Source organism: Lactuca serriola, chromosome 9, assembly GCF_051521515.1.
Source record: "Lactuca serriola cultivar US96UC23 chromosome 9, Lser_US96UC23_V15, whole genome shotgun sequence".
Taxonomy (NCBI): Eukaryota; Viridiplantae; Streptophyta; class Magnoliopsida; order Asterales; family Asteraceae; genus Lactuca; species Lactuca serriola.
The window spans coordinates 77482789-77502138 of NC_136416.1; the positions used below are offsets into that span (position 1 = coordinate 77482789).

General features: G+C 36.9%; 2 protein-coding genes across 2 annotated transcripts; one reads left to right on the forward strand and one right to left on the reverse strand.

Moving 5' to 3' along the window:
- Positions 1 to 486: 486 nt before the first annotated feature.
- On the reverse strand, positions 487 to 3284 carry LOC145072753 (uncharacterized). The gene is made up of 2 exons (XM_079019228.1): positions 3127 to 3284; positions 487 to 2532 (listed from the first exon to the last, which is right to left on the reverse strand). Exon 2 carries the CDS (start codon positions 2389 to 2391, stop codon positions 700 to 702), a length of 1692 nt encoding a protein of 563 aa, XP_078875354.1. The 5' UTR covers positions 2392 to 2532; positions 3127 to 3284; the 3' UTR covers positions 487 to 699.
- Positions 3285 to 4906: 1622 nt separating this feature from the next.
- Positions 4907 to 19350, forward strand: LOC145072208 (spatacsin carboxy-terminus protein). Its single transcript, XM_079018593.1, has 25 exons — positions 4907 to 5068; positions 7019 to 7203; positions 7304 to 8866; positions 8963 to 9038; positions 9127 to 9249; positions 9326 to 9575; positions 9678 to 10082; positions 10239 to 10424; positions 10500 to 10778; positions 10857 to 11504; positions 12549 to 12927; positions 13004 to 13146; positions 13347 to 13514; positions 13601 to 13810; positions 13892 to 14464; positions 14547 to 14884; positions 15000 to 15423; positions 15507 to 15962; positions 16051 to 16167; positions 16329 to 16450; positions 16543 to 17179; positions 17360 to 17614; positions 17688 to 17870; positions 17972 to 18313; positions 18375 to 19350. The coding sequence occupies exons 2-25, from the start codon at positions 7029 to 7031 to the stop codon at positions 19122 to 19124; spliced, it is 8802 nt and encodes a 2933-aa protein (XP_078874719.1). The 5' UTR covers positions 4907 to 5068; positions 7019 to 7028; the 3' UTR covers positions 19125 to 19350.

Genomic DNA, 19350 nt, shown 5'->3' on the forward strand with positions numbered 1-19350 from the left:
GGGAGTTTATCACGCCGAACTTTGTCAAGAAGCCCATACCAATACTATTCACAATTTACATCCTTCTTTGCTATTAATTTTGACTATATATTTGCGTATTTAATTTTATTTTAATATAAAACAACTTTATAACAGGTATACAACGACCAACATAATGAATGGAATTATAACTCGCATAAATTTAACTTGAATCGAACCTTAGACTTGTTTGCAATTCTACTACCAAAAAATCAACTATGCTATCACCTTAAGATTATATTTGACGTACATAAACTATTTTATGTTTTGAGTTTATTGCAATAGAAGGGTTGGTAATACCACTAAAGTAATTTATTAACGAACCTTTTAAAAATATCAAGACATTAATACTTCTCCACAAGTTTTCCAATTAAAATATAGTTTATCTCTTATATCATTTTACATTTAGCATCCAGTTTATCATCTATATTTTACCAGATGCTATCACTTTAAGACAAAAAAAATAACTTTTTCCAATTCCAAATGATGAATATATTATGCACTTAAAGATTTTAACAGGAACAAACCTACCAAACATAACCAACTATTCACACTATGTTTACACCAAGTACACATGAACCACAGCCAATATCTAACACTAACCTGTATACATCACTCTAACCTTATGTTCAACAACACATTACAACTAAACCAAATGGAGGAGACTTCACAAGTTTCACTTTACAACCACCTACCACCATTAATAGGCTGACTTCCCCCCGGTTCCGATTGGCCACCGGTGCATCCTCTAAGCATAGCCATCAAACTGCCGCCATGAACCCTGCCTTCTGGTAGCACGTAGCCACCGTATTCCGCCATAACCGGCTGAGGTTGGTCCACCATGAGTCCAGGAATCCGGTCATCTTGAACCAACTGACTATGTGAAGCACAAAGACCGGTTTTCCCTCTAGCAAACTTGTCACAAGGAGTTGAGGTTTGACCACCGGATTGTTCCGGTTGGCCCCACGAACACCGCCTTCCGCCGCCATGTGCCTTACAGAAATCCGTTCGGCCTTGCGCGCTCTTCCCACACCCCTCATATTTACATCTTTTGCCACCACCATGACGAACACAAAAACTAGTCCGGCCTCTAGCACTTTTTGTACACTCAGCCACTGCGCACCGCTTTCCACCACCATGATTCACACAAAAAAGAGTCCCACCATGGACACTCTTCGTACAACCGCCTTCAAACGTGCACCGCTTCCCACCACCATGGCCTTTACAAAAATTCGTACTACCTTCCGCCCCTTTCGTACACCCTAAAAAAGTACACCGCTTCCCACCACCATGAGCTTTACAAAACATCGTGCTCCCCTGAGCACCTTTCGAGCACGCCGGAAATTGGCACCTCCGGCCACCACCATGGGAGATGCACAGACCGGTAACACCCTCGGCGCTTTTCGTACACCCTTCCGCTTTACACCGCTTCCCGCCACCATGGCGTATACATAACCCTGATTTTCCCCTGGCGGCATGGGTGCAGCCTTCGTGGCTGCATCGCCTGCCGCCACCGTGGCCGATACAGTAGTCTGTACGGCCTTCGGCGCTTTTGGTGCAGCCGAGAAACTCGCACCGGCGACCACCGCCGTGGGCTTTACAGAACACTGTTTTACCTTCGGCTCCTTTTTGACAGCCGCCTCGCTGGCACCGCCTGCCGCCGCCATGGGAGATGCAGAATCCGGAAGCTCCTCTTGCGCCACGTGTGCATCCGGTGAACCGGCAGTCTTTCACGTTACCTGTACGTCGATTTTGTTGTTGGGGTAATACAGAATCTAATGAAGGTGATGCGGTATGAATAACTAAATTTGGACCGTTATACCCTTGAATATTGAGAAGAAGCGGTGTAGGGTCTTTAGTAAGAAACGGGGGCAAAAGAGGTAATTTCCATTTGGATGACGTGGAGCCTTCATCAACAAGTTGAACTCCGGCAGAGGTCATGGTGCTGCTAGTATTCATGAACGGAAAAGATGGTTGACTAACAGCAGTTACATCAGATTCAATTGAACCACCTGCGAGACTTAATTCAAGATCAACTTCGGTTCTTTCAATTCTTGATGGTTTGACTTGGTCAACGTTCTGTGTGTTGAGGTTCATTGTAAGATCAAGATTGCCGGAAGAATTTTCTTCAGTTTCTTTGCCGGAAAACATGGTGAGACCGGAGGTTATAGAGCAACCCAGCCCAAGAGACAAGGAAGACGCAGCTTGCAAATCCAAATACCCGTCAATGAAGCTACGTTTTCTCTTGCTTTGAGTGGAGTCCAGTGAGTGAAAGCTTGAGGGGAAATTAATTCCGCCATTAACGACTTTTTGAATACATTTGCATGCGTTTGAAGGCGAGCTGGAAGGAAAATATGAAGGGGTGTCAGCCATTGGACTTTCTTCAATCAACACTTTGAACCGCTGCTAACAAATCCTGATGTGTCGCATCGATCCATTAAAGGAATTACGTGAAGACACTGATCATATATAAAAATGGAAGCTTTATTGATCAAATAACCTCCAATTAGCCTCCTGTACCATAAAAATAAGCTTATCAGGTGGTGATAATGTCGTATCAAAGCATTGAATGACTGACAGTTATGACATAAAAGAATCATTTAATGACAATTATGACGAATAATAGCAAAATCTCACCGAAATTAAGAATCGAAATCAGCTTCTCACAAAGAAAAAGAACAGACTGAAAAGGATGTTTCATAGAACTAAACTACTGAAAATCGGCAGCTTAATTGACCATATAACCAACAAAATAAACTTTTCACCCTTCAAGAATTGTAAGACGATTAGAAGAAACAGAAAATAATTTATATATCAATTCAGTAAAACAAACACTTGACGATTTTCAAACCAATTCATCAGTTCACGGATGCAATTTTCTGAGGGCAGCAACAAGAACATACCCAATTCATAGAGACAGTTATTTAGCCTAATTTCGTTATTGAGTGACACCAAATCGAATGAGTTGACAATAACACCATCAAAAGATCAGGAATTGCAGCAAGACGAAACCCGAGTCAATTACAACAACGAAGGAAGATAATCGGATTAAAAAAAACAGAGTACAAGAGTGTAAATGAACAAAAAGACAGAGAATTGCGAAAATACCTAAAAAAAGGTCGATGAAATTGATGGTGGGCGATGGCGAGTTAGGGTTTGGCGATTGGAAGGGATGGGAAGAGATTTGTGGGAGTGAGTTTGGTCTTTTGGAGGTGGAAATTATGAGGAAAAAGGAAATTAAGGAAGGACGCGCATGTTAAGAAAGAGGTGCACGGTGGTTTCCACGTGTGTTTTATCCTTGTGAGTTTCCTCGTGTCCCCACTCCCCTTCTATGCTCTCACGTGTTCCTACCTCCTCCTAGTAAAAATCTTCCACTCCAATTAAAATTTTTTTTGGCTAATAATATAAAAAGACAAAATTACATAAATAGTCCCTATAGTTTACTAAAGGTCCTAAAATCAGTCCTTACTAAATGTTCTACGAAAATTGTCCTCATGGGTTGCAAAACTTGCATGGAAGGTTATTTTAGCTCACGCTGTCCATTTTCAACCGTTAGGCATATTAGGTGCCTAACATGAAATGATATTTTGGTTTTTTCAAGTATAATATATAGATTGAATTCGTAACATTTGATAAACTATTAGAATCTTTTTTTTGTAATTTATCTAAAAACAGAAGAAATACAAGAAAATAAAGGGATAAAGATTCGAACTTGGGACCTCCTTCCCTCCTACACATCAGCCAACACCGTAACGTCTGGTTCTCGAGTTTAACAAAAAATAGAAATAAAAGAAGGGAAACATAAGGAGAGAAAAGAAGAGAAATAAAAAAAAAGAAATTTATATTTTGTGTTCTCGAGTTAAAGATAAATAAAAAAAAAATTAAATATTTTGTTTAAATCCTTCCAAATTGAAAGGAAAATTATTAGAGAAAATGATCATTTTGTTTCCTTCCACTTATTTTTTTTAATGAAACCCAAAAACACAATTTTTTTTCACTTTCTTCTCATTCCCATCTATTTCTTTTCTTTTCGTTCGTTAAGTTGAATTCGAGAACAAGATGTTTAGTTTATATTTCTGAAAACTAATTTATATTATGTAAAATCGTAAGAACGTAAATAATAAAAAAATCACAAAGAAACATATTTTTACATAAAACTTTTTTTAATAAGAAAATATACATTTACGTATTGTAAGAAAACATATATAAAAAAAATTTATATGTTTTTTTTTTACTTAAAATATTGTTTTATGTATTTTAAACTTTTTCATATAATATGTTATTATATTCCTATCATCCTAAAACATATTTTCAGGTTATATATATATATATATATATATATATATATATATATATATATATATATATTATTTTCAGTTATTCTTTTTATGTTATTATTTTATATAAAATATGTTTTTTTTTTATGTATTTATTATGATCAGTAAATAACTATGTTATTAAAGGTAAACAAAACCAAAAAAAACCAAAACCATCAATTTTGGGCTCGGATTTTAAAAACCAAAAAAAGTTAGTTTCAATTAATACTTTAGAAACCAACCTATTGAAAACCAAACCGACCCATAAAATACATTTTTGAAATATTTGATATGTTTGATATTTAATATACTATAATTGTGTTTGGCTAAACTTACAAAAAATCATAAACATTTAGTTTATAAGGTGGTAAGCTAGGAGTGTTTTACTTATGAATTTTGATTTATTACCAATATGACATGGATATAAGTATTTCTATAAAAACTTCAATTTTAGTTTATGTCATTGTAAAACCGGTAAGTTAAAAACTAGCTTTTGAGACGGTAATAAGTTAAAAAGCAACTTTTGAGAGTAACAGCCCCTTCAAAAAAAAAAAACCAAACCCAACCCTCTAATCCCCTTTTGTTTGCTATACGACGTCTGACTCTCAGCTTTTCCTTCTCATCGAAGAGACGAAGATCGAACCATAAGCGATGAAGCTCTATTGAATCAACGAAGTGAAGTGAGTCTCGTTTCTCTTAGGGATTTTGTCTCGGCAATCGGCATCACAGCGCAGGTGAGTCTCGTCTGCAACATCTCCATCTTGGTCTATTTTAGAGTAACGACGTTCATCTCCAATCCTACACAGTACACACACCACCATAACAGTTTATGACTTTATGTTGCTTCTTGCCGATTTAGGAACTCCGATTTGCTTAATCTGATTTTTCATTCTTGCTATTTGCTTATCCCAGTTTAATTGAGAGTTCATGTTTAATCTGAAATGTCAATTCTCATGCTACAGTTCTTATATTTAGATTTATAATTGGTTTACCTACTTCTCAAAGTGATTTATTGCATTATAAGCTGTTGGATGAAATTCCTGTTAGAACTGGTAATGAAATCGGCATGACCTGACCAAATTAGTTGGGCTCTTACTGGTGTTACTGCCTCTTTATAAGCAAAGACACAGTTTCAAGTAATTAATTGCTTGAAACTTATACAGATCAAGACTGTTAAGATGAATTGAAGTTATTAGTTCCAATATTTCTTTATTTGAACAAACAAAGTGGTATGGTGCTTACAATCATACAGATTTGAATACTGTTAATTAAAATCCAACTCAATAATAGACTGAGATTTTGATGATATTCATTTCTGCAACTTTGAATCCTAAATCATAATTTTTTCTCTTCAATTCTTTCTGTTTAACCTACATGCTTTTTCAAGCATTTTAAGGTTATGGGCTTATGGCATCTGCTTACATGGTTTCTTTTAGTTAAGATTCTATGTCTAACCTCCGACCACCCTCATCTTCACATTCATCCCTAGCTCTGATCACCACCATCGTCATCTGGTGTAACAGCCATTGTACATAAGCATATGCAATTCCTTCATATGTGACTGATGATCATTTATTCCTTCTTATTTTCTTAAGGTTTCTCTCATATGTGATGAAATTTTTTCCTGTTTCTTTCATTACTGTAATTTCACTAGAGTAAAGACTAAAGAGTTATTGATGAAACAATAATGCTGGTTCTGTTTCTTCCCTTTTTCCTCCTTTAGAAATAAATCTATTGTTAATCTGATATCATCTACTAGTGTACTGCACTTATTTTAGATCATCAATATTTGCTACTTATATCTTATATTCATATTTTCTATCTATATAGTGTCTTATTAAGTATTGTTTTAGTTGGTGATCATATATAATGCATTCTACTTCACTAGTGACTACTTGTACGCCTCACGTTTGTTGGCTTTGAGTGTGTGCAATAACATATTTCATTGCTAGGAAAATAGTGAATTTTGTCATATGTTTGATCAGTGATGAATCCTACAATATCTGGGAACCATATGAACTGTTTGCACATCCTTTTGTTGGTTTTGTCCCCAAACAACAATTGTGCAGACTTATGAATGCTGCTCTAACGACTTCTGGTTTAACACAATTTATACAAGTCTAAGAATAGATAGAATATTAGAAGGTCCCAACTCCTACATATAGCAGAACTAGTGGAAATGAAAGAAGCTAACAAATCTTTAACACATCCCCAAGCAGATGATTTGAAATTAAACCTAGTGATTCCCAAATATGTAAATGAAAAGGATATAATAGCAAGCTCATCACCATAACTCTTCTACTTGTCAAATTTCTTATAAGTTTAACATGTAAGAAATTTTACAAACAAGATGAATTAAACTTATGCAAATAATTAAATTACCATTTCAGTAGAACATTAGATTTGGTTTCTGTCAAGTATTCAACAACCCTGAGATTATAGCTTATCGGTTAGATAGTTTCATTTGTACAGTTAATGAGAGTATATTAATGCACAATATATGTTGGATTTATGTAATGAATATAACACAGAAATAATACCATCCTTACAAAAAACACAAACCTCATATAATTTCCAGATTTAACCACTTCAAGTTCTGCTGCATAATGGTCTTTAAGAAAATGTAAAAACCTGATTACATCCACTTCTCTTTTTAAGTTGATTTATGTTCTTTGCTTCTGTAGTATAAGCACCATGACTTATAGCTTTGGTGAAGAGGGCCCTGCCATTGTGCAGTTGCAAAAATGGGAATCTTCTCGATTGCAAGCAAACCTGACACAGTTCCGTGAAGCTTTCCTTTCCCCAACCAGGGAACTTATACTATTGCTTTCATATCACCATGAAGGGATACTTCTTCCTCTAGTCAAAGGTGAACATCCAATCTAACAATCTTGATTGCTTATGCTATGATCAAACCTGGTTTATGTTGATTTTAAGATGCGAGTTATTTATATGAATCTTCTGTGCAGGTGAAGCTGTAAGTAGTATTGTAAGCTATCCCATGCTTTCTGATATAAATTCACTTGCTTGGGGTATATGTGAAGATTCAAATAGTCAACATGAGGGGGCTTTATTTAGAGAACTTCTCTTTGTGGTTGGAGATCATGGGCTGACTGCTCATGCATTTTGTCAATCCATTGAGTGTAGTGAATCCCTTGAACCTATGCCAGATGTAAATAGTGGAGAATGGGTTGAATGGGGCCCATCTAATGATGCAATGCATATAAATAAACCGGAAAATGATGATGAACAAAGGAGATGGTTGAGAACTTTCCTTACTAAAGCCAAAACAGTCAAATCCGAAGGCAAGCTTTGTAGTAGATTCCCAGATAAGTCTCAATTCCCATCTTCCACTACAGTTGTTTCCTTCAACATTTTTGAGAATGATTCTACACTTCTGAGAGACCTATTTCATGGAGATGATTTGAACAACATTTCATACAAATGCTGTAGCGTGTTTGTTAATAATTCACATGACCTGATTGGGTTTTCCTTAATCTTTTCTCCTGTGAACACCAATGATGAATCTGAAAGGAAACAAAGAAAAAAAGTAGTAGTTGTTGGTAGGATAGTCAGCTGGGGCATACAGTGGGTTTGCTCAGTGAAGCTTGATGAAGATGTATATAAAGTTCCTGTGGATCAATGGGTGGACTTCAAATTTTCTGATAGATATCTTATATGCCTTAATTCTGCTGGTGTAATATTCTTTTTTGGTGATATAAATGGTGAATACATAGGATCTGTCAATCTGCTAGAGATATATAATGGAGGTGAAAGTGAAAGTAGGTCTTGTACAGTATCTACTGGTCAAAGTCAAACTAGTAGTAATTTTATTGGTCTTCTTGTTGCTTCACATACATCACTGATGGCTGCAGTTGATGAGCATGGTATAGTTTATGTAGTTCGTGGTAGTGACCATATTCCAGGCATAAATAACTCAGTTGAGAAGTCTCTTCCACAGTTTCAACAATTAAGGCACCAGACTTTGGTTGGGTGGGAGGTTGGTGGTGCTGATATCAGCCACCAGAGAAGCTTTTCCAAGGACAAAATGGGAAGTAAAGAGTTATTACCTACTTTGAGAAGTGTATTTCTTCCAACAGATAAATATAGTAAAGATGATATTATATGTCTTTCCCCATTTGGAATCACCAGGCTTAGTAAAAAATATAGTACAGTTGTCCATTTCAACTACCATGTAGACTCGGCTATGATTATGAATGATGGTGGTCAGGAAGAGGAAGTCACTGTAGGAGATGCAGTTGGATGTGTGTTTCATGGGTGTTTTTATCTGGTCACATCGGAGGGTATTTCTGTAATTCTACCCTCTATTTCATTGGAATTAGCTTCTGGTTGTATTCCTGTTGAAGCTATTGGATACCGACAGAATAATATCTGCTCTATGGATCAAACTGTGAACCTAATTGAAATAAAAGGATTGAAGCAGCCATGGCCAACTTGGAAAACTGAGGTTTTAGATAGAGTTCTTTTGTATGAAGGATATGAAGAAGCAGATCATTTATGCTTGGAAAACGGTAATTTTTTTTATAATTCTAAGTGGAATTAAGATAAACATATGATTAAAAATTTGTTTTTCCTTGTTAATGTTTAATGTTGATATCTATCTGTAGGGTGGGACCTGAAGGTTTCCCGGATTCGTCGGTTGCAATTGGCACTGGATTACTTGAACTTTCAGGAGATTGAGATGTAAGATTTATTATTTATAAACTTCAGTTTGATTGATACATAACCAAATATGACATTATCTCATGTTTTTTTTTTAATGGATAATTAGTTCGTTAGAGATGCTTGCTGGTGTGAGTTTGGCAGAAGAAGGCGTCCTGAGATTGGTCTTTGCTGCTGTTTATTTGTCATTGAATAAAGGTGGAAATGATAATGATGTATCATCTGCATCAAGGTATGATTCTTTTTATGCATCTTATATTTTTTTATATGGTGTATGTTCTTATAGAATATATATGTTTATGATTCAGGCTTCTGTCATTGGGCACCCATTTCTCTACAAAAATGATACGTAGATATGGATCATTGCAGCATATTCAAAATGGAAATGGATCATTTACAGACAACATGGAAAGTTCTCGTCCTTTGCTTTTAGCAGATAAAGAACATAATGAAACTGAAAATTCAAAAAGACTGGAGGAAATGGCCCGTTTGCTGGAAATCATACGAAACATGCAACGTCGTCTTGCTACCAAATTTAACAAATCTGTTACACGAATGGTTGGTTTTATTAAAATTCAATTCATGCAAATTTGATATAGCTGGCTTTTATATATTTGTATGAGTAATTAAATTGCGTATGTGTTGTGTGTTATGTAACAGGGGGAGAGTTTGAAGCCATTGGAATTTATGGATTCAGAGTTATCACACGATGATTCCACACATGTTTCTTCAATGGAACCAACAAATGAGCAGGAAACAACCAATGGTTTGATGTCGGTTGACTCAGTTGACTCTAGATTCTATTCAGAGTTGGAGAGATCTGTTTCTCAAGTAGAAACAAGAGCTATTCCATTTGAAAATCCTAAGGATATGATCGCACGTTGGGAACATTTGGACCAAAAAAATGTTGTGAAAGATGCCTTACTTTCTGGGCGTCTTCCATTAGCAGTTCTTAAATTGCATCTTCATAATCAAGAAGGTATGGATGGTAACAATGAGCCTCACAATACTTTTGAGAAAGTCCGTGATATTGGAAGGGCCATTGCTTATGACCTATTTCTAAAGGTAACCGGTTGCTCTTAACACATTCTAATAAATATATATATCAAGGGAAAAAAACAGCCATGTATCACTGTCCAGATTAAGCACTTCATTAAGTTAAAAGAAACATCCCCTCACTCTAATGCTATTATGCGATTTTCTGCCTATTATGATGAATAGGGTGAAACTGAAGTTGGTGTAGCCACACTGCAAAAGCTAGGAGAGGATGTGGAAAGTTGCCTAAGGCAGCTGGTTTTTGGCACTGTTAGGAGATCCCTTCGAAACCAAATAACTGAAGTGATGAGAAGTCAGGGGTATTTTGGACCATACGAGTCGAAGATATTGGAAGGGTTATCATTTGTTGAGGTACATGTGTTTTCTCAATCCTATTATCAACAGTTGCTATTGATTCTGATCCTGCAACTTATTGTTTTGTGATAGAGGGTCTACTCTTGCAGTAGTTTTCATGCAACATTTCTTTCCCGGCGAAAGGACTTAATTGTCAATTCACCAGAAGACATCAAGCTGCCTGTGTTGCATATACTATCTAACAACCTTACTATTGAATGTGGTGAAGTTGATGGAGCTGTTTTAGGTTTATGGAGAGATGTGAGCAAATATTCAGAGATTCCTGTGGTTGATGATGATGACACTCATGCTTGTTATTGGGCTTCTGCTGCAGTCTGGTCTGATGCTTGGGATCAGAGAACCATAGATCGTGTAAGTTTGTTTATATCTTATTTTTCAAACATGCTTGAAAAAAACTAAAAAGTAATTTATATGTTTGTCATTGTGCAGATAGTGTTAGACAGGCTTTCTCTTGTTGATTTTGATGTATCATGGGAGTCACAATTTGAGTACCACATAAGCCACAGTAATTGGGAGGAAGCTTCTAGACTCATTGACATAATTCCATCATACTCATCACAACATGGAAACCTTCGAATCAGTTTAGATGGTTTACCAAGTGCTTCTACTGAAGCCAAAACTGATTTCAACGATTATGGAAACTACATATATTCTATACAAGACTTAGATGCTGTATGCATGGATGTCCAAGATATAAAAATACTAAGGTTCCCATCGATTAATACATCCTCCATGTGGCTAAAATCACTTGTGGAATCACATCTTGCTAAAAAGTTCATATTTCTTAAAGAATTCTGGGATGGCACTGAGGAAATAGTATGTCTTCTCGCAAAGTCAAACTTTGTCACAAATTCCAGTGATGCAGCTTCTGTTGACCAGTCAACAGGAGGAGATTCAACAGATCTTTATTTCCCAAATATTGATAAAGACATGAGTGGTGGTTGTTTCCAGGGTCTTCATAAGCTTTTTCTGCATCATTGTATTCAACATAACTTGCCACACCTACTTGATCTTTACCTTGATCACCATAAGTTGGGTACAGATCGTGAACTTCTTTCTGCCTTGCTAGAAGCTGCTGTAAGTTCTCATTAATTTTTGTCATTGTTTCCAGTTGTTTTTCTTTATTTATGCATTTCTCATCAACATTAATTAACTTGTACTTTTATGAGCAGACTACAAGAGAACCACTATACTTTTGGCAGTCTTGTGGTTTAACCACTAATACTTTTTTTTTTTCCCAATCAAACCATAAAAGTTTCATTTTGATCTTTTATATTAGGTTTCACCATCAATTTTGCTTATGTGTCATTTTTATAAAAAGTGAAAATGGCATGCCATGTGTTATTAACAATAATATATACAGCAGTTTAAATCTTGTGGTTTAACATATTTTATTTTTTTTCAATCAAACCATGGAAGCCCCAGACATTAAAACAAATTAACCATTTGAACTGTTGTTATATCTGTTTTCACCTGTAATTTTGCTTATGAGGCATTTTAAAAAAGAAAAGAAAATGACATGTCAATTATTATTAGGGTAAATTACAGAAAAAAACATTGTATATTTAGCAGTTTTGCAGTTTACCCAGTACTTGAATTTTTTTTTTTTTTTTTTTTTTTTTTTTTTTTTTTTTTTTTTCAATCAAACCATTATATTTTTAGTATTAGTAGTTAAACCGCAGAACTGCCTATTTTTTTTTTTTTTTTTGTAATTTGCCCTAATATTAACTAACATGTCAATTTCTTTTATTTTTCTTAAAATGCCACATAAGCAAAAACCAAAAGTACTGGTGAAACATGAAATAACATAGCAGGTTAAAATGGTTTGATTGGAAAAAATAAAGTATTAGTGGTTAAATTAAACTGCACATCTGCCCAAAATGTAATGGTGATTTTATAACTTTTCCTAATAATAATAATTGACATTTCATTTTCTTCTCTTTTTTTAAAAAATGCCACATAAGCAAAGTAACCGGTGAAACCTATTTGGAAACATGTCTTAAACCTCTATGGTTTGACCAGAAAAAACAAAGTATTATTGGTTAGACTGCAATGTGATTCACCCCAACTTTAAGGTTATGAAGCAATTCTTAATTTAATTTTGGGAGAAATGATTCACAGGGAGATTGTCAATGGGCAAAATGGTTGGTGTTATCAAGGGTTAAAGGGAACGAATACGAGGCATCATTTTCAAATGCTAGGTCAATTGCATCACGTCCTGGGAATCTGGAAATAGAGGAGGATATAATTCATACAGTTGATGACATTGCTGAAGGAGCAGGAGAAATGGCAGCAATAGCAACATTGATATACGCACCTCTTCCTATTCAAGACTGTTTAAGCACTGGTAGTGTAAATAGAAACCGCAGCTCTTCAGCTCAGTGTACTTTAGAAAATCTAAGGCCAGCCATGCAACGATTTCCTACACTATGGCGCACGTTAGTTGCAGTGTGTTTCGGACAAGATCCAACTTCCAACTATTTTACCTCCAGATCAAAAGGCAAGTTTTATTTATTTATTTATTAAAATGTGTTAATTTTTGACATGATTGATTGTTTTTTTTGTTTTAAATACAGCATTCAGAAATTCTGCTTTATCAGACTATCTTAACTGGCGTGACAATATCTTTTACTCTGCTGGACATGATACTTCACTTGAACAAATGCTCCCTGGATGGTTCTCTAAGGCTGTCCGCAGACTTGTTCAGCTTTATGTGCAGGTTATATTTGATTGCATTTATTTTGATTTTGAAGGGTTATTGTTAAAATTAAAAAGCCCTTACTCTTTTCCAAAAAAGGCACCTTTTTCTTGTCAGTGGCTTTTGTGAAAAAAAATGTGGCCTTTTTTTGCAAAAAGAAAGAAAGTGGATTCTTTTTTGATCAGTTAGGAAAATCATAAGAGAGAATAAGTTTTTTGCAGGGTCCTCTTGGTGGGCAATCTGTACCGGGGTTACAAGTGGAAGAATCTTATCTTCTTAGAGATATTGATTATGAAGATAATGGTAATGAACAATCAAAGATCAGCACATTGTCTTGGGAAGCTGCTATCCATAGGCATGTAGAGGAATTATATGGGCCTTCAGCAGAGGTCAGTGACATGACATTTTTCATATTTAATCAGTTAGTGACATTTTCTCATATTTACCCTTACCCTTTCCAATGGAATGGTTTTAGGGATCAAGACTTGGACATGAGCATCACCTACACCGTGGACGCCCCTTGGCGGCTTTTATACATCTCCTATCTTTAAGACTAAAAAAATTGAAATTGGAATTTGAGACACGCAGAATGCAGTCAGATGTAAACGGGCAATCAAATATTCAATCTGATGTTCACACTCTACTTTCTCCAATAACACAAGAGGAAGAATCTCTTCTTTCATCTGTAAGATCAATCATATATACTCTTTTCACACTACCCTAACCTAATGTCTCAATCTTTCATGTTTGTACTGTATGCACCTAGGTTATGCCCCTTGCAGTCATGCATTTTGAAGATTCCGTATTAGTGGCTTCCTGTGCTTTTCTTTTGGAGCTCTGTGGCATATCTCCTACTATGCTTCAAGTGGACATTTCTGCCCTCAGGCGGATATCTTCCTTCTTTAAATCTATTGATCAAAATCTTGAAGGTGATATTAGTGGCTCTCTGGCCCGAGCATTGGCTGAATACTATTTGAAAAATTACAACACTGGCAGTGGCATTGTCAAGGAAAAAGATAATAATAGTAAACAAAAACAAGCCACTCGAGCACTTGTGATTGTCCTTCAGAATTTGGAAAAAGCAAGTCTTCCATCAATGGATACTACTGGAGATACATGTGGATCTTGGCTAATGACTGGAAATGGTGATGGAACAGAATTGAGATCACAACAGAAAGCTGCAAGTCAACACTGGAGTTTAGTTACTGAATTTTGTAGAATGCATCAGATATCCATCAGTACTAAATATCTTACTGTGTTAGCTAAAGACAATGACTGGGTTGGATTTTTGTCAGAGGCTCAGATCGAAGGGCAACCTTTTGACACCGTATTCCAAGTGGTACACTTTTTGTCCCTTGCTATGAATTTGTCTTTGTTTTAAAACATTTAATTATTATTATATATTTCTATTACATTTACAGGCTTCAAAGGAGTTCAGTGATCCATGTCTAAAGGTTCACATTTCAACAGTTCTTAAAGGAATGCAGTCAAAGAAAAACGCCCCTTCATCTTCAAACTTCAATAACCCGAACAAAAAGAACGAATCTTCTTCCTTCCTGGATGATAACATTAACAATTACATTCCTGTTGAACTTTTTGGTATAATAGCCGATTGTGAGAAGCAGAAAAACCCTGGAGAGACTCTCTTGTTAAAAGCAAAAGATTTGTGCTGGTCAGTTTTAGCAATGGTTGCTTCATGTTTTCCAGATGTATCTCCTTTATGCTGCCTCACTGTTTGGCTAGAGATAACAGCAGCAAGGTTAGTAAAATATATAGTATATTTTTAAAATATATACAGAACTTATTAGGAAAAAGAAGAAGCAACCCCTTAGAGATATGCTGGATAATTGTATACTGGTGGTTATCCTTCTCAGGGAGACAACATCCATTAAAGTGAACGACATTGCTTCCCAAATATCTACAAATGTTGCAGCAGCTGTGGAAGCTAACAATTTCTTACCAGTAACTGCTAGAGCCCAAACACTTCATTACAACCGCCGGAATCCCAAACGAAGGCGGCTTATGGATTCCATTCCGGTTGACACATTAACTTCAAAGGATTCTGATGTATCTACTGCTTCCAGTAGCATATTTCTTGATCAAGGAATTATTTTTGGAGGCGAAAACAAAGAAATGGCTGATGAAAATAAAGTTTCAACTGAATCTGATAAAGTACTCGATTCTTTATCTAAAATGGTGGCAGTGCTTTGTGAGCAACGTCTCTTTCTTCCTTTGCTAAGAGCTTTTGAAATGTTTCTCCCTTCATGTGCCCTACTTCCCTTCATCCGTGCTCTTCAGGTTTTTAATACAACTTTAACCTAATTATTTATAGGGGAAAAGAAAAAGTATTTTGTAAAAAATTAACCATCTCTGGTGTCCAGGCATTCTCTCAGATGCGTCTATCAGAAGCTTCTGTTCATCTAGGATCCTTTTCAGCCAGAATCAAAGAAGAACATTTGAACATGCAAAGAGACGGGTGTATGAACACTTCATGGGTGAGTTCAATTGCTGAGAAAGCTTCTGAATCCATGCTTATGACATGTCCATCGCCTTATGAAAAAAGATGCTTATTGCAACTATTATCCGCTACTGATTTTGGTGATGGGGGATCTGCCATGGCACACTACCGGAGGTTGTATTGGAAGATAAACTTAGCAGAGCCTTTGTTGCGAAAAGATGATGTGTTACATTTAGGAAATGAAACTTTGGATGATGCTTCACTTTTAACTGCACTAGAAGAAAATGGACACTGGGAACAGGCGCGTAATTGGACAAAACAGTTGGAGGCAACTGGTGGGCCATGGAAGTCAGCTGTACACCATGTCACTGAAACACAGGTAGGCATTGTTGACTACTTGACCAAAAAACCCTATCTTACATGTAGAGTTAATGGTATGTATCTAAAGGTAAATTTGTATTATATAGGCTGAATCAATGGTGGCAGAGTGGAAAGAGTTTCTTTGGGATGTTCCGGAAGAAAGGGTTGCATTGTGGGGTCACTGCCAGATGCTTTTTCTCAGATATTCTTTTCCTCCATTACAGGTAACTGTTACTTTTATGGTTTGTTTGGTATGATGGAATGGAATGAACAATGTAATGGAATGGATCATTACATTCCAGTGTCGTGTTTGGTTGGCTTGAAGGAATGGAATGATATATTATTAAATATAGATAACTTTTAAACAAGTTTTTTTGGTTTGTAGGCTGGATTATTCTTCCTGAAACATGCAGAAGCTGTAGACAAAGATCTTCCACCAAAGGAACTACATGAATTGTTGCTTCTTTCTCTCCAGTGGTTAAGTGGGACCATAACTCAAACTCCTCCGTATGTCCACTCATTTTTACAAATTCTTTAAATTTTACCACTTTTCGTAATTTAAATAAAAGTTTTTTTTATATTTGTTGTAATTTTTTCAGAGTTTATCCATTGCATCTTCTTCGGGAACTTGAAACAAGAGTTTGGCTTCTAGCAGTAGAATCAGAAGCTGAGGTCAAAACTGAAGGAGAGTTGACCCTAAATAGTCAAAGTAGGGAAACTGGATATGGAAATGGAAAGGGATCAAGTATTGTAGACCATACTGCAAGCATCGTGTCAAAAATGGACAATCATATTAACACAATCAAGACTAGAAATGACCTGTCACATCACAGGGGGGGCCCACAGGTCATAGATAAGTCAAAACGTAGAGCTAAAGGCATTGTGACATCAAGAAAGGCTTTTGTTGATGTTGAAAAGGCTGCTGAGGTTTCTTTGGACACAGAAGAAAATTTATCTTTTTCAAGATGGGAGGAAAGTATTGGACCCGCTGAGCTGGAAAGGGCGGTTTTGTCTTTGTTGGAATTTGGACAAATAACAGCTGCTCGACAGCTTCAACATAAGCTATCTCCTTCACATTTTCCTTCAGAATTTGTTCTTGTGGATGCAGCTTTGAAGCTTGCTGAGATCTCAACTCCTGGAAATAAAGTAGCAATTTCCATGTTGGATGATGATGTGCGTTCTGTAATTCAGTCGCATAATCTGCCAACTCACCATCAATTTATTGATCCTATTCAGGTATTGGTTCATAGTGTTTATCCTTATCAAAAATAAGATCATGTTAATAAGCTGTTTGACTGCTGATGGATGCGAAAATACTTTCCTGTGTTGTAACACTTGTCATTTCCTCATTTAAATGATTACCCCAGTTATGCGATTTGCTTTGATATTAATTTTTAAAAAAAAAATGATTTTTAGGTATTGGAGAGTTTGACAGGCTTCTTTGTAGATGGAAGAGGACGTGGGTTATGTAAAAGATTGGTCTCTGTTGTAAAAGCTGCAAATGTGTTGGGTGTTACATTTTCAGAGGCATTTGATAAACATCCAATTGAACTCCTACAACTTCTTTCTCTCAAAGCACAAGATTCTTTCGAGGAAGCTAGTCTTTTAATTCAAACTCATTCCATGCCAGCTGCTAGTATTGCTCAGATTCTTGCAGAATCCTTTTTAAAGGTACATTTTTTTTTTAACTATTATTATATATAAGATTAGCATATGTGGATGTTTATTTTGTTTTTCAATTCAGGGATTATTAGCTGCACATCGTGGTGGATATATGGATTCTCAAAAGGAGGAAGGTCCTGCTCCTTTGTTATGGAGATTTTCAGATTTTTTGAAATGGGCTGAGCTGTGTCCTTCAGAATCAGAAATTGGTCATGCTTTGATGCGTTTAGTGATTACAGGACAGGAAATACCACATGCCTGTGAGGTACTTTTATCAAGTCGAAAAGAAACACTCATGTTATGTGTTTGATGAAATGCCTGAGAGAGCTCTTCCGTTAAGATGTTATTATATAACTTATTTTTCAGGTTGAGCTGCTAATTCTGTCGCACCATTTCTACAAATCATCTGCTTGTCTGGATGGTGTTGATGTTCTTGTAGCCCTGGCAGCAACAAGAGTGGATGCTTACGTGTCAGAAGGCGACTTCGCATGTTTGGCTCGCCTAATAACCGGAGTTGGAAACTTCCATGCCCTTAATTTCATACTTGGAATCCTTATCGAAAACGGACAGCTGGAACTTCTTCTTCAAAAATACTCCGCCGCAGCCGACACTCACACCGGAACAGCCCAGGCCGTCCGCGGTTTCCGCATGGCCGTCCTTACATCACTCAAGCAATTTAACCCCAAAGATCTCGATTCTTTCGCTATGGTATGTCTCTGGTAAATAAACTAACTGATTCAGACTGTTTGATACCACAATTACTGCACAGGTGTACAATCACTTTGACATGAAGCATGAAACAGCATCACTCCTGGAATCACGTGCCGAACAGTCATACCAAATGTGGTTCCTACGTTACAACAAAGACCACACGGAAGACCTTCTGGAATCCATGCGGTACTTCATCGAAGCCGCGCAAGTCCACTCCTCCATAGACGCCGGAAACAAAACCCGCGCCGCTTGCGCCAGCGCATCACTCGTTTCCCTCCAAATCCGCATGCCCGATTTCCAATGGCTGACACTCTCCGCCACCAAAGCCCGCCGCGCCTTGGTGGACCAGTCCCGCTTCCAGGAAGCGTTAATTGTGGCGGAAGCCTACAACCTCAATCAGCCCGGCGAGTGGGCCCTCGTGCTCTGGAACCAAATGTTGAAACCGGAGCTAACCGAACAGTTTGTGGCGGAGTTTGTGGCGGTGTTGCCGCTCCACCCCACCATGCTGGCGGAGATCGCCAGGTTTTATAGGGCGGAGGTGGCGGCGCGTGGGGACCAGTCGCAGTTTTCGGTTTGGTTGACAGGTGGCGGGTTGCCGGCTGAGTGGGCCAAGTATTTGGAGAGGTCGTTTAGGTGTTTGTTGAAGAGGACTAGGGATTTGAGGTTGAGGTTACAGCTGGCGACGGTTGCCACCGGGTTTAGTGATGTCATTGATGGGTGTTTGAAAGCGTTGGATCGGGTTCCGGATAATGGTGGGCCCCTTGTCTTGAGGAAAGGCCATGGTGGGGCCTACCTTCCTCTAATGTAAACCTAAGTGTAATGTTTCTCATGATTGGTTTTTGTGTTGTTTTTGGCTTGAGGGGTTGTGTTTATTTATTATTTCTACTTATTTTTTTTGTAGCAAATGTAGATTTGAGAAATGAGATGTATAATGATATATATAGGCTGGGTGTAGAAACTTGAAAAGATACACAATTTTAGGGTTCCACATCAATATAGAAATGTTCAATATACCACTTTTTATTTTTCTTTTA